We start from the raw sequence: 16,289 nt of genomic DNA, 5'->3' as shown, positions 1-16,289 counted from the left end.
TACGTATATGCAAAACAAACACTGGATGTAGAGTTCAGACAGAGTCTCACTTCGTACACCGAATACTGTCAATTGTGTTTAAATCTGAGCACAATTGAAATCATGTCCTGTAAACATGGAGTGACCATAATCCATTATTTTCAAAAGCCGTCAAACTTGAGGCCTTGAGCTGGAAAGGTGTGGCACAAAAATGAAACCCAGTTTCATTTGGAAGGTTCCACCTCTGTGGGAGTTCTAATCAGGCTGAGTAAGGTTCTGCGCTACACAGAGCAGCGTTCAGTGCAGGAGGCAGGCCATTAAATGCTTTCTGAACTCCATTAGTTACTCCTGCTGAGAGTGAAAAAGTCCTCATAAATGCATAAAAATTAAACTGCCTATGAGGTAAGGGGATGAGATACTACTTTGCTGCTAAATATTATTTTCCATTCAAATGGTCTACAATCACACGTATAATGCAGAATCAGTAAATACCTGCAAGGAATGCAACACTGACTAGGAAGCCTGTGCCCCCAAATCAATGACATCTCATCATCTGGTAACAATCTTGATTTTGCTTCAAGTTAACTTCGCCTCAGTCCTCCCTGCACCACCCCTCTTGCCTTACTCCAGAGGGAACCACCATTCTAGGCTAGACATGGGTCTCAGGCCGGCTCAGTCAGAGCGCCAGAGATGCTTGGTCTCTGTGACTGGGTAAGGGAGGCACACGACCCAATCAGAGCTCTGAGGTGCAGTCTGGGGTGGATGGCATTGCTGAGAGATGCACTCTCTTTTCTCCCTTCTATTCTCCTTGAGCTTGGGAGAAGGTGGGTCTGGGACTGCTGCCAACCTTTTCCATCACATGTAACCTGTGAAGGAAGGCAACAGGGAGGAGAGGAAAGCTGAAAGCTGGTGAGACACTGGATCCTTATGACATTGTTCTGGGCCCAGAACCCAACTGTACATCTGAAATTTCAGTTATATTAGCCAATAAATCCCATTTTTCTTAGATTTCGGTTTTCTTTCATTTGCAATCAAAATAGCCTTAATTGATAACAAATTAAAGCAGAGAACCATTTTAATCTACATTTCAGTCTTGGAAGAAGCTTATCTCATTCTACAGATGAGGAGGGACACTGAGACACAGGTAGGTGGCTTGCCTTACCTCCCAGGTCCTCTGTTAGTAAGCATAGCTAGGACGACAGCCCAGGTCTCCTACTTTCTCATGTCATGTTTTCACTATACCATAGGAAAAATGAACACATTGGACTTGTTTAAACTTTTAATTAAAACTTTGTTCCAATTAAAAGTTTCCTTATTGGGCATTATACTTTAAAAAGAATTTATAAATTAATATTTTAAGTCATCCTTTGCATTGTTACCTAGGATACGGACTTGAAAATACATTGATAAATGAAATTTCTCAGGAATGTGCTGTGGTCTGCTGTAGCAATAGAAATAGCCCAACAAAATAGCTTAAAATGTTTTATTAAGTATATAGAATATTACAGGGTAATATTTACAAAGTTATGTTTTTTAAATAAAAAAGTACCTTGGCAAAGATTGCAGATATTCAAAGCTTCAACAGTGATAAATTGATTTAATACATATTAAAAACAAAACAAAAACCTTTAACAGTAACAGCTGTAAAACAACTTTGGTCTTTAAATCACTGCAAAAAATGGCTACTGACAAATAGCACACCTTTAATTGCTACGGAAAGAAGCCCCTAAGAGAGGATCTTGCACATAGCGACACTGGACTTTTCTTTACTTAGAATGGTTAATGGATATTCATCTGGTGTGGGATCTAATTCTCAACAATGGCTTTTCGTAAATAATGCTCCATTTAATAAAAACAAAAACGTTTCCCTCTCTCACCAACTCTGATAACAACACTTCTAAGATTCCACTGCGGTTGCCTTACAGAGAAGCTGATTACAAACGCTTTTTTATTTCCCCCTAAAAGGCTACATTTATGGGAAAGCTGGTCTTAAATGATAAGGTAGAGCTGTCAAAAACCAAAGGCAGGAAAACTTATTGTTCACTGCTCATCTCTTAAAAGTTACCTGGATTATCCCTATTAGCCATGGAAAATGACTTAACAAAGGTCCCCAGTGGATGATGTCATTTAGTGGTTTTGAAAATATGACACATGTAAAACTCTTTCTAAACGTACTCTCCATCAAATACAATAAAAAGATAAAGGGTTTCCCAGCAATCATTTCTGTAGTTTCCAAGGACAGGTAAATAAAGGGATATGTATTTCTATACATACACCACAAATGTCCATTTTTTAATATCAATTTTAGTACAAGAGAAATCTAGAAGGTGATATAGAGCTTAATTCTTATTAATGAAATGGAGGAGCAAACATCACTTTTTGAGCTCTATTAACTCAAACCACAATTTACTTGGTCATTTACTAAATTGACTACAGCATCCTGAAAAGAGCAACACTCCCAATTATGGGATAGCCTCATTATTTTAAATCTGACATTCTCAGAAATTTAAACAGAATGGACCTGGAGTTTCCAGGTGACAAATCATCACCTTTTAAGATTTTCAGAGCACGTGAAATTTGTCAAGAAACAAAACTCTCTAGCTTACCCTATTAAAAAGAGGGATATCTACATACAGCCAACTCTCAATCATCAAACATATATTGAGTATCTAATGCATGTAAAACACAGCAGGAAGAATAAAAAAAATAGCTCTTGCTATGGAGAAATTTTAAAATCAAATGAAAGAAGCAACACAAATAAACCAATAGAGCTAAGCAGAGACAAATGAAGTACTAGGAAAGGTACGTAAAGATGAAAGGGGCAGCTAGACAGACGGGGATAAACTGCAAAAGGGAGCCAGTGGAGGAGGAAGTGCTGGCTGGAGGGTACTGTTTTGAAGGAAAGGAAAAATTTGATTTGGCCAACAAGGTTGAAAAGGTTGTTGCAAAACTGACAAATGGCGCCACTCTAAAGACACAGAATAAATAAAACTGAACAAAGAGTCAATGGCAAAAACTGGGTGAGTACAAAGCAGATTATGGTGGTGGTGGTGGGGGAAGCAGATATACGATGTCCAAAATATTGTTAGCCATTTTAATTAATTGTGACAGAAAATTTAGAGCCATTACAAATCTGACTGAAAAAGAATGAACTGGCCCAATGATGCCCAAGCAAGAGGGCTCCTGCTGCCGTGGTCCCTTTTGCAGACAAGCTGACATCTAGTAAGAGCAAGAGTTGATTTCCTCTGGCATTTCTCCTGCTACCTCTATGCGTTGTCTAGGGCAATGAATGCCTCATAAAATAGGCAGCATTATGGAGAACATAAAGGATGGATGAGTCCCCAGATTGAACCCCAAATAAAGGAGAATTTACCACATATTAAAAGGTACAATGTTAGTTTATAAAAAAGTTTACTATAAAGATTTTCACACCTGACTTTTTCTTAATACAGAATAGGAATTTGGATCTTTGTCAAGTCCATCCACTTTTTTCCTTCTTTCAACAAAATTCATTTCTAAAGTAACAAATGATATTACTAAAATATAAATATTTTCAGAAGAAAAAAGAGCAGCAGGAGCCATGAGATTTGTATAAAGGGATACAGCTCCCTCTACATATGATAATATTTTGGACAGCAACACAATTAGGAAAAAATTATTTTTATTTTATTTTTTCAAGAAGAGCTGTTTTCATAGTGTGTTCAGTTTTCTGAGAGGCATCAGCAGGTCATAAATAAGTTAGGTTTGCCATGGGCAAACCACTTGGTCCCAACATGAAATATGACAATTAATTTGGCATAAAAGAGGCACATGGGAACATTCAGTGGACTAAGAAATAACTATTAGTAATACAACTACAAATGTGAATGTCTTATCATTACACAAAGAGGAAGAATCTCTAGTATTTTTAGAGGGTATTGGTGAGCAGTCAAAAAACTTGGCAAATTACCTAGAAGTTTTAAAAGTTTTACGTGATCAAATATTTGCATCAACTATAATCCCACCCAATAAAGATCTTTGTTTTTAAATGTTTTTGCTAAAAGCATGAATAGCATTTGCTCTCCTGTAGGTACCCACTGTCGTCCATACAGAAGATGCATGTGCCTATCTGATACATGTGCACATACAAACACATACCCACAAAGGAGGAAAACGAGTGCTAATAATCTAAAAGTACTCCAGGCGATCACAACTGTCAGAATGTTAGTTTTCTTCTAATGGGGGTAGGAAATGTGGGGGTTTTGTTTTCCTTTTCAATCTTAGAGTCAGGGGAGTACGAGGCAGGACTACAGGAGGAAGATGATGAATGTTTATCATGCAACATAGATACAACAGTAATAAAACCACCCTTTCGAGGGCTGGTCTATGGCCTGACGGTGACACACATTATGTTGCCATGCAGGAGACTCATAGTTCAAATCTCAATCTTGGTTTTTCATGCCCCAGATCAGAAAAGAAGTGAAGAAACACTGTAGATTGTGCCTTCAAATCCAAGGAAGGGAATGCATATGTTACAACCATCGCTATTTTTGTTGAAAAGTGTGAACACAGTTCTCTGAGAACAAGTCTGGCTCCTTTCTGCAATGATGCTACTGTATCACTGGACCACGTTCAAAGAGGAGAAAAGGTGCTGTATCTTGTACAGCAGAAGCAAATAACAGGAGGACAAGACAGGATTTAAAGGGTTGTGTGAATAAAAGAAAAACACATACATCAATAAAATTACCCTTAATCTGGAAAGGATCTGTTACACTGTATGTTGAAGGAAGAATGTGTGAATGGCAACCCCAAGAATGAAGACCACAATCTCCATTAGCATTACATCACATGTAGGCAGCATACAAAATGTTCCCAAATTCCTATCTGCACTTAATTTGCGATTCCCTTGACCCAGAATTGGCAGACACATTATTCAGCTAACACCGTAACTGCCAAAGTGGCTGTGAACCTGAGTTTGCTAAGGTTCCATGGAAGCCACTATTTTTCAAAGATATCTCTGGGTAACCATCAGATTAGTGCCAGGTAATTCTCTTCTTGAACCAATTCTCTTCTGGTGACCTAGCGTCAAGAGGTCGTAGGACCTGAAAGGCATCATTCTTGGAAGTTGCCAACTCTAATTTGCCCCTAACTGAATAAAAATCACAACAAAAAAACTGGATCTCAATTGGGCACAAAACACAGATCATAATTCTTTTATTAACCAAATTAAAAATGCTTTGAATAAAAACTCAACTTTAACAACCATTTAAAGGTCAATGATTTACTTTCATAAGTGAAAACCCCAGTTACTTTTCTTGTTTTCTTCTCTTGAACAGTGAATCAAGGCCATGGTGCTTAAACAGAAGTATATTCATTTCACATCTTACTATTCTCCAAATCAGAGTCCATCACTTCATTTATTCTGGAAAATTGAAAAATGAACATATAATTACTATTCATGTCTATTTTCTGTGCATTAACAAGTTGATGCATTTTAAAAATTTAGAATTGTTTCAGAGATGTAAATCTAAAAATAAAGAAAAAGTATTTGTAAAGGTCACAGACATAAACCCGGCAAATAGCCTTTTCAGTTGTAGTAAGTAAAGGGTCAGTGTCCAATGAAAATAAAGATCAACAAAGTCTGATCATTTCCATTTGCTGGATTAGCTGAGGAGAAGCCAACACATGCTGATTTTTCAAAGCAAAAGATACTGATCATAGAATGATATTCTATCACATTTACTTTAGATCTATATCATTCATTTAATGTAAGTGAAATAAACAGGTGATTAGGTATAAATAAAAGAGGAAATGGTACTATGGTCCCTAGGAGGGTACTTTGAACCTCACTCACCAACAAGTCACACTATAAGCATCGTGTAGTTGTCAGTTGGAAAAGCCCACCAGACATTTAAAAGTAATTAACAAATTCTGAACAGTTAAATATTAGTGAAATTAAGGGAATTTCAAAGGTCATTGTAGATTTTATGTCTATGAACAAACAAAAACTGCTGTATCTCCTGATACAGTGGTTGAAAAAAGTCACATCTTCAGAGAAGTTAACAAAGAAGAGGTACTCAAGGTTCTTATACTGGTTTTCTGACAGTGGAGAAAAGGAATTTAGTTTCTTCATACAACTACAGAAAAATGACACGGCAGTAGGAAAAGGAAAGAACAAAGAAATTAAAAAAACAACACCAGAATGAAAACATGGACAAACCATGCCACAATTCCCAGTATGTTCTTTTTTTAATGCCATTTAATGTATTGCCATTAATTACGATTTTTTTTTTTAAGGAGGGCCATGATTAGTGTAACAAAACATGCATTTCTGTAACAAAGGCTGTGACAGAACCTACAAAGTGGGATCATTCTGTGACTCCTTGTTGAACACAGCCTAAGCATTGTTTTAAACTTAATCTACCAACACACAATAGGTGTGTTTTTAATCTTATGCAAAGATTAATTGTACCCAGGGATACAGCCTCTTGAATTAAATGCTGTACTTTGCTATAGAGGTGAGCAGGTAGGTCACAGACTTTAAAACAGTAGAATGGAAAGTGAACTATTTATATGACCAAGGCATGATTGCAAATACCAAAGGTATGAAGAAATTCTTGATAAGATACAAACACATTAAAATATAAACAGAACTGAAGGATCATAGCATGTTAAGATGAAATCAAAATGAACTCAATATCTCCGGCCTATTTATCTTTAAGAACAAATGTACGTCTTTACAATATTTAATAAAATTTTTAAGATGTTATCCCAGAGTCCCCAAAAAAGAAGCGAAAGCTGGAGTGATTAAACATTTTTCTTTCTCTCTTGTTAAATCCTCTCCTAAAAGGTTAAAACCAAGTTCTTGCTTAGAGAAGCAGAGATATTAAGTCGCCATGGGTTAAATGCAACAAAATCAGCAACACAAGCACAAAAGAAACTCTGTCAAGATGATAAAAGATTTGTGCCAGATTATCTCTGTGTCTTACAATAACTATTTTAAAGTTATAATCACCAGACACTACATCTGAAAATGTTTTTTAAAAAAGCACTAATTTTGCTATGAGCAATATGACTGGAGAGTCTGATTAGTGACACCCTACAGATTTTATATTACTAATTTTGCAATTTTAACAGAGTAGATTTAAGTTTTATAAATCAAGAAATATAAACCTTTATGATTTGACAGTGTCCCCTTTTATTAAAAAAAAACATTTTCAAGAAGCAATTTTATTTCTTTTCACTGGCCATACTTTAACCAATCTATAACTGTAGGTGCATTTTATACTTACCATCATTCATCATTCCTTTTGATTCTTTAAATGCTAAGAATTAGTAACAAACCAAGCAAGCAGTTAGTAAGGTTCCACAATTAAAAATCATTTCTAAATATGCAGTAATATCATGCCAACTCTTCCCCAGCTATAAATCCAAATTAATTTTAAGGCATTTGATTCCAAATGCCTTTCTGTGGATCATACACACAGCCCCTACAAGGAAACAAAGTCAGATGGGAATATAGATCTAGATTTAGGGAGAAAGAACGTGAGATGTTTTGGTCTCACTCCATGGTGATAGCCTCTATCTTTCTGAAATCTATAAATCAGAAATTAAAATTAATTGAAATTCTTCTCTACTGGGGGTATCTTGGCCAATATAAAAAGGCAATGAAAGGTCCCCTCGCCCAGTATCACTTGGCTCGTGCAAGCAGCTACTTGGGAGACACAGAACAGTGCATTTTTCTCAGAGGTAAGACCATTACAAAAGCAATACTGTTAATTCTTGATAAAAATTAAAGAGTCAAGACAGGGAAAATAAAAATAAAAAAAATAAAAACCTAGATTCTTTCCAAGGCACAGACAGAACATTCTAAGTGCTTTTGGGACCAGTTCAAATTATGATCTGGTAATTAAGAAAAATGAAGAAGTTTGTAATAACCACATACCATTAAGGGGTTCCTCTACAGCTTTCTGGAAAATATTTAAAATAGATGTATATAAAAATGGAATTTATTTCATGTTCTTTTCTACTAAAATGTATATACACTAACATTTAAACTATATAGTAAACAATGAATCCTATAGTCCAAAGATAAGGCAAAAAAAGCAAAGCTTGCCAAGTCTCACTAATAGTTTAATAATAACTGTATTATTCTCTTAATATTATTTTTCTATGCAGAATTTCCCAGCCCACCCAGTCTCTCAGTTCAAGGAATCCTAACTTCTCGAAAAAAATTATTAAAGTGCAAACATAAATAGCAACATAATAAATAATACAGTTAAACAACAGATGAGAGCAAAACAGAATCATTTTAAGTCATGCAACCTGAACTTGGTAACGGAAAGAAAATGTATTAGGATTTAAGGGTCTAATGGCTGGATTATCTCTAACAGAGGCACATTAAAAACTGCTGTGTGCTTGTGACCAATGTAGCTATGGCACCGATTGTTTTAGAATAAACACCTGTGGTAGATGCACTCCCAAACCCCCTTGCCTTTCAGGCATGTCTGTTGAGGCTTGTCAGATTTAGGAGCATATGGAATCTCCACTTCCTGCCACACATAGGAGTCTCACTTTTGGCATTGCAGACAGAGCTATCATTAAATCTTTCATAGGAAGATGAGTACAGTATAGTCCTTTCCAGATCTTATTTCCATAAAGTAGCTCTTGTGCCTGTCATCATGGTGAATCTCCATTTATAAAGGTTTTTTTTTTTGTTTTGTTTTTTAACCTCCCCCTCATTTGTCCCTCAGTTTATCTCCTAAATTTACTCCTCTTCTTGGAATTTTCTCAGATAGCTTACTAAGGTATTCAAGATATAATGGAAACTACAGTACAGTTTGGAGGGAGAAAAATGCTTATAAAATGGGGGAAGGAGGGAAACGAATCATCATTCGGAACAGTTGTTTTTTAAGCAATATTTCATTTATTTTAGATTATTTAATAAAATCAATTTAATATAAATCTCTCTCCCTCATTTTTAAGCCTGAAATATCATTTTGTATATGCACATCAAATGAATCTAACTGGTGATGCAATATATTGGAATCAGCTTTCCTTCAGCAGAGATAGTGACCATTATTCTTACACGTAAACTTTCCAGAAGTCAGCATAATCTTAAGGAATCATTTATTCTATCCCATTGCTAGTAAATGATCAAAGATAGGTTTTAAAATAAAATTGGATCTGTTTATGCAAAGGTCATGAAATGACTTCAGTGTTCTCTTAATTTGATGTTTAAACAGTGAAAGGGTTCAGTATCTCAATTACCATTCCTCAATCTAAACCATCAGGTCATCAGACACAATTCATATAAGACATTTCAACTTACCCTAGGTGGCTGTATAGTCCTCTGATTGGTAGCTGATAAAATTCAAAATTAAGAAAATGAATTTAATAAATGAAATTAAGGCAATATAATGTTTAATTTTAAAATAAAATGATCAAGGCTAAAACTAGAGGTGCCTGAAATTCCACTGAAACAGTTCCAGCTTTGATAGTCTATTAAAAAAATACAGAATATCTTGATTATATGAATTGATAGAACAAAAGGGTGCAAATACTTCATATAGATCAAATAATAAACATATATATTCTCTCATTTGTGCACGCCGTATCTTCCTCAAATCAGTCACCTGTTACACTTAGTGGTGGAAAAATGCTGTCATGTACTCACTCCCACTGCAGACTCTACATCCTTCCGTACTCAACCCAGCCAGAAAGTGGAAAGTGGTAATGACCGATCACTGTCTCTACAACATCTCCCACCCTTAGTTCACTGCTCTTGTTCCTTGTAGCCTCGTCTTATTTTTTTTTCTTTTTCTATCTTTCCAGTTTTCAAAGCTCCAGGTAGCTAACAAATGAAGGAAAATATTCAGATCCCTCTGAGTTTAAAGAATTATTCTAGACAGCTAGTTTTAGCTGCAATCAAGCCCTTCTCTGTGTGTTCCTCCTCAGCTGACCCTTCACTGCTTCTGAATGAATTGGTTAATGAAGATGAAGGAAAACAAGGCATAAACAAAAAGCTATCAAAGGAAAAAGAACTGCTCTAGTTATGTAGGGAAGGAGAGAGAACTTCCTTACACAAACCAAGTCAGGAGGACTCAGAGCAGCTAAAAGCAGTCCTTAACACAGAATCAGAGTCCTACAGATATAAAAGCATCAACGGACAACATCCTGTGAATGAGTCTGTAGGAGGGCGGTGCTACTGGTTAGAGTAGTCAACCCCGTTGTTCTCAGAATTGGATGACAGCACTGGATTCACTTATTAGTCGATTGAGGCAGGCCTCCAGAACTGCTCTAGCTTTCTATCCTATTTATTTACTACCACTCTTCCATGTCCACACTATGAAGGTTCCAAAGTGGATGGGAAACGGGGGTGAGACTGGACCAAAGTGCAGCCACTCTGTAGGCTAGCCGGAACCTTATAAGGCTCTCTCCAACAGGGAAAATGGCAAGTGACTGGCCTGAAATATTTCTCTCTCCCACCACAATCTGAAGGGAGAGAAATAGAAAGATTAGAAAGTTGGTGATGGTAAAGGGAGGTGAGAAGAAGAGAAAGTAAGTAAGGAGAAGCTCAAAGCTTAGAGCTATAGATAAGAAAAGCTATCAGTGAAAAGACATAAATAGGATGAAAAATAAGGACATAAATGAGAGGATGAGCTAGTTGGCTAGTAGGTAAAGAGCCACAGAGAGAACTAAGAAACTCTAACTGGCAGAAGGGCTAACTAACTCTGGTTACTGAGAAGGCAATGTGATGACTCAGTCCTTCGAGATGTACTCAAGCCTTCCAATTGCTAAACTACTTACTGTTCCATTCTCTGTCAGGACAGTTATATGTGCTCTCATGAGATTTCCATCTCTGCTAGTTTCATGTGTGGCTTTCAAGTAAATCTCCCTTACAGGAGGCACCTGGAGAGTGGTATGGTCCTTACAACCAAACAAGAAGAAAACCTCTTTTTAAAGTACTATGGAGTGAAAACGGGTTGGGAATATGAGCGAATTCACATTTTAGCAGCCTTTCAAATAAACCAGACAGAATTATAGACTTTATTAGGCACCATCATGATTGCCACATGTATATACAACTTACTTCAACTAAACCATGCCCTCTATCTATGTTCTAGCAAGGAAAAGAGAACCAATGGGCTATGTAAATTTCTGATTGGTAATGTGAAGAGTCATAGGTAAGATTTTAGAGTTATATTTTTGAGCTCAGAAATTTGTTCATCAGAAATAGTATTAAGAACTGCCAAGTAACTCCTTTTCTACCCTAACAATGTGTAAAGAATAGTTTCTGAGTTCCAATTCTCAGGCACAGGAAACATCACATTTGGCTAGCGCATTCTGAAAAAAAGATATCTATAAAGAACATTGATTTAAAGGGACACTAGTCAGCTGTGATCCCTCTAATATTATAAAACCAAACAGTGTAGAAGTTAATTTTGCTTGATTTAATCCTCTCCAATAAGCATATGACCTATGTGACAAAAGAATGACTGTGATTTATCTGCTGCCACCATGGGCCTACGGCTTTGAAAGCCATATCTACGTATTTTTAAACCGCAATCATTAAGCATTCATAAGCTCACTTGCAATGCTTCTTGATTTGTTCTTTCCCTGAAACACTTACACATGCCATAAATATATTTCTAGGTTTTGAATTTCCAGGAATACTTTTTCTATTGCTACAGATTCACCTCTCAACAATGGGGGGAAAAAATCACTGAATTTTTTATATCTATATCTATCTATATTCTACTCTGTCATTCTAAATTATCTGAGATGTGGTAAATATGGTTTCTGAGTGCTAGTAGGTTGATTTGTATCGAAACACGATTATATGCCCTTATAGTGGAAATGGCTTTAAAAAAATGAATAAGTATTGACCCTTATAAATAATAAATATAAACACCACATGTAAATAAAAAGCCCAATTTTACCAAGTTTACTTAGTTCTCTTAATTTTCTATATGCTCTCTCATATTGTTATTGTTCCCAGTCCCTAATTTCATTTTATAAAATTTAAGTGCTTCCATTGAAAAAAATGCAACACCATTAAAAAAGACCAGAAAAAAAATGAAAGTTAAAATTCTACTCTTTAAAACAACAATTAAGGGTACAAATTTAAACTTGGAAATAATGAGAATAATAAAAGTTAAACTTCTCATAGGGACATTAACTTAATCTTAAAAAAAAAAAAAAAAAATCCAAGCTCTCTCTTTAACTATCTGAGGATTTTATTGCATTTAAGTCAAGGCACATTAAAATCATTGCATTTAAGTCAAAGTTATTTTGAAAACATTTATAATTTTTACTTCTTGATTCAAATACTCAAATTTGCAACCTTAATGCTATATATACTCAGATTTACAAATTCAGATTAATAAAGAAAAACACATCCGTTTTCCTAGTGTACTACAGTATCTAAAGAACAACTTTCCTGTACCTTTTTCTCTTCTTGCCTTCATCTGAAGGAAGGTACGCTTCTGAACTCTGGGATCAGATAAGTTGATATGAAGTTAATTTAGAATATTCTCAACATGTAAATAAAATTGAACTAAAGTCTTAATGAGGTGTTATCAAAAATACGATGAATGTTTAAATTGAAAAAAATATTACAATAAAAGGCACATTACCATTAACCTCTCTCAAAATATTCCTTCTTGCTTCAAATATACTTATCCTATTGTTCTTACCACTTTCTGAAGCAGTTCTGGAAGTCCTCTTTTGTGAGTGTTTTCAGTTGCGCTGTCATGGCTGCCTTGATGTCCTGAATCATTTTGACTTTGGGGAAGAGCCAGAAGTTGCACAGTGCCAGATACAGTGAATAAGGTGGATGAGGACACACCGTAATGTTTTTATTTGACAGAAATTGCCATATACCAGAAGCGATGTGTGACACGGAGCCTTGTCATGATGTAGGATGATTTATGGCACACTTTAAAACACACCTTCTCTCAACCATAGCTCATACCCGACTGACTGCACTGAACAAATTGAAACTTGTCACACACTGTTACTAAGGTTCGACGTGCTGCTTCCTGTATTGAAGATCCCTAACTTTCTGTTGGATGGCACTTTGCAGCAGCATTCACCATACTTTTTTTTATCACAATGGAAAGGCTCCATGTCACCTATCACTTCTGGTACGGCAATTTTTTTTTTTTTTTTAAAGACTTTATTGGGGAAGGGGAACAGGACTTTATTTGGGAAGTATGTATTTCCAGGCCTTTTTTCCAAGTCAAGTTGTTGTCCTTTCAATCTTAGTTGTGGAGGGTGCAACTCAGCTCCAGGTCCAGTTGCCATTTTCTAGTTGCAGGGGGCACAGCCAACCATCCCTTGCAGGAGTTGAACCGGCAACCTTGTGGTTGAGAGGATGCATTCCAACCAACTGAGCCATCCAGGAGCTCAGTGGCAGCTCAGCTCAAGGTGCCATGTTCAATTTTAGTTGCAAGGGGCACTGCCCACCATCCCTTGCAGGAGTCGAGGAATCAAACTGGCAACCTTGTGGTTGAGAGGATGCGCTCCAAGCAACTGAGCCATCTGGGAGCTCAGCAGCAGCTCAGCTCAAGGTGCCGTGTTCAATCTTAGTTGCAGGGGGCAGAGCCCACCATCCCTTGCGGGACTCGAGGAGTTGAACCGGCAACCTTGTGGTTGAGAGCCCACTGGCCCATGTGGGAATCGAACTGGCAGCCTTCGGAGTTAGGAGCATGGAGCTCTAACTGCCTGAGCCACCGGGCCGGCCTGGTACGGCAATTTCTGTCAAATAAAAACATTACAGTGTGTCCTCATCCACCTTATTCACCGGATCTGACACTAGCGACTTCTGACTCTTCCCCAAAGTCAAAATGACCATGAAAAGTAAAAGTTTTGGATTCAGGACATCGAGGCAGCCACAACAGTATAACTAAAGACACGCATGAAAGAGGATTTCCAGAACTGCTTCAGAAAGTAGCAAACACAATGGGATAAGTGTGTTCGAAGTGAAGGGGAGTATTCTGAGGGGGATTAATGGCAATGCATCTTTTACTGTAATAAATTTTTTATTTAAACAGTCACCGTATTTATTGATCATTCCTCATACATATGGCATATTTATATGTTAAACTATGATAAAGCAAAAAATAACTTGGGGAACTTTTCATAATTTCACTTCACTTTGATTTTAGAATAGTAGGTTTGTAATTACACTTGTTTCACAGGGATGTAAACAATAGAAAAGGGGGAAGAGCCAGACAATGCCTATTTCCACCTGAGTCAGCATCTCCAGACCTGTTCAGAAGTGTACTGAACATCATTCTTTGGTAGACATGGAAAGCATGGCAATAAAAGAGAGGGCGATCCAGATAATGAGGGAAAAGACCAGAGAGCTGACCATCAGTCAATGAATGACATCTAATACTACATCATGTTGTATGGCTACTGCAGGTCATATACTGTTCTCAGGCATTCATTGGGAACAGCATAATCAATAGTGTTAACTTCAAGAACCAGACAAATGATGATTAGAAGACTCAACAAAAATAGAATTTGTATCAACATTCACAATGTGATGCTCATGATAGCCACCAAATAAATGGCATTCTGCTTCAGAAGTCTTAATTGCATTCAGGGTCTTATGAGGCATAACTAAGAACATTGTATTGACAAAACTACTCTGATATTATGCACACAAACTAAAGACAGGTAAATTTTATGTAAGCACTGCATTTTAATTGTTTATCTAATAAGCATTAATTAAAAGGAGATGAAGAGCATGTAACAGAATTAAACTCAATTGTCAGTCAGCAAAAACTGAAGTTCAGAAATAAAGATAAAATTTCTTTGAAAGTACTAGACAAGTCATATGGAAAATTATTTGACTATAACAATTCAAGGTTTGTGTGAATTTTTAGAAACACATACAGTAAACTTTGCATAAAGTAAAGCAGGAAGACTTTTATTTCCACTTCATTAGTTTGTAACTTTCGATTATTTTGATAAACATTTAACAGTTTGCTTTACTTCATAAATAAAAATACAGAGCTTTTTATTTTATTATTGTTTTTGAAGGGACACTAATATAAACCAGATTGTAGGGAACATCTTTAGCTTACGTAAGACAACACCTTAGTTTTAGTCACGATTAAAAGCATCTATCTCTCTACATATGTATTAAATTAACTTATACAGAAACCAGTTAATTGAAAATAGGCAAAGTAAATAGTTTAGAAACAATAACCTAATTCCAAACTTATCAATACTTGATTTTAGAAGTCATAAAAGCCCAGAGATTTCCAGTCAAGATGGCAGAGTAGGTAAATGTTGTGCTTCCCTCCTCTAATGACCACATCAAAACTACAACTAAACTACAGAACCATCACCATTGAAAATTGCCTGAAATCTAGCTGAACAGAAGTCCTACAACTAAGGACATATAGAAGAAGTCACATCAAGACTAGTAGGAGGGGCAAAGAGGCAGAACGAGCTAGTCCCACACCCACAAGTGACTATTAAAAATTGGGAGGGTTATCTTTCCACTTTGGAGGTATGCCCCCACCCTGGAGGTGTGAGGGATCTCAGCCCTACACCAGGATCCCTAACCTAGCATTTCAGAGCCAGGGAGAGAAGTCCCCATAACTTCTGGCTGTGAAAATCAGCAGAGATTATTGCTGAGTGAAGCCAGGGCAGCTGCAGTCCCAGGTGCTCCTCTTAAAGGGCCCGCGCATGGACTCACTCACTGAGGGACTCACTCACTTTGAGCTCCAACACTGGGCAGAAGCTTGAAAGGTGCCAGGGACATATGGGGAGGAATTGAATTGTCTGGCTTCAGAGCAAAGGCTGGAGGAGTTGCTTTCTCTTGATGGAAGAGCTGGCGGAAGCCAATGTTTGTTTGTTGAACCCTCCCCACATGCCTCCCCACAGGTGGCCGCCATATCTGAGTCTCCATCAATCTGGCTAACACTGTTTGTTCGCCCTGCCCTGGTGATTTCCTGAAACCCCACCCAACTTTCCCACTCAAGCTACTTCCAGTGGCTTTTTCACACAAATGGCCTGCCGTGGCTCATGCTTCGGACTTTCCTAAAATCTTTCAAAGGTTCACAAAACTCAAACAAGCAGCATCTGGCTTCGACATGTCCCGTAACTCTGACTGAGCAGTCCCAGGCCCAGCACTAGCAATAGCTGGCCTCGGTTCGTGGCTTGACCTCTGGAGGCAACTCCAAGGCCAGTGTGGGTGGCAGTCATCTGTCGATGCTTTGTGGCTCATGGCAGGTGGCCGCAGGCAGGGCACAGGCTGTGGCTGAACTTTGCCTGGGGTGGGGCCCCTCCCAGGAGGCCCGTGGGCTGGC

The 16,289-nt window shown here is 37.3% G+C and overlaps 1 protein-coding gene across 6 annotated transcripts in view; it reads right to left on the bottom strand.

Moving 5' to 3' along the window:
- Positions 1 to 1,448: 1,448 nt before the first annotated feature.
- Positions 1,449 to 16,289, bottom strand: part of CD47 (CD47 molecule) — a 56,403-nt gene continuing 41,562 nt past the window's right edge. Inside the window, exons 8-11 of one of the 6 annotated variants that reach the window (XM_019742932.2) lie at positions 9,290 to 9,321; positions 7,904 to 7,928; positions 7,251 to 7,283; positions 1,449 to 5,380 (exon numbers count right to left, since the gene is read on the bottom strand). In XM_019742932.2, the coding sequence (XP_019598491.1) occupies positions 5,376 to 5,380; positions 7,251 to 7,283; positions 7,904 to 7,928; positions 9,290 to 9,321 (95 nt within the window). In that variant the 3' untranslated portion in view covers positions 1,449 to 5,375. Of the gene's footprint in view, positions 5,381 to 7,250; positions 7,284 to 7,903; positions 7,929 to 9,289; positions 9,322 to 12,406; positions 12,454 to 16,289 lie in introns of all 6 variants that reach the window. The other 5 variants (XM_019742930.2, XR_002138260.2, XM_019742929.2 and 2 more) reach the window with 5 other exon arrangements.

Source organism: Rhinolophus sinicus, linkage group LG01 (genome assembly GCF_036562045.2).
Source record: "Rhinolophus sinicus isolate RSC01 linkage group LG01, ASM3656204v1, whole genome shotgun sequence".
In the NCBI taxonomy this organism is placed as follows: domain Eukaryota; kingdom Metazoa; phylum Chordata; class Mammalia; order Chiroptera; family Rhinolophidae; genus Rhinolophus; species Rhinolophus sinicus.
This window is presented reverse-complemented; position numbering and strand designations above follow the sequence as displayed.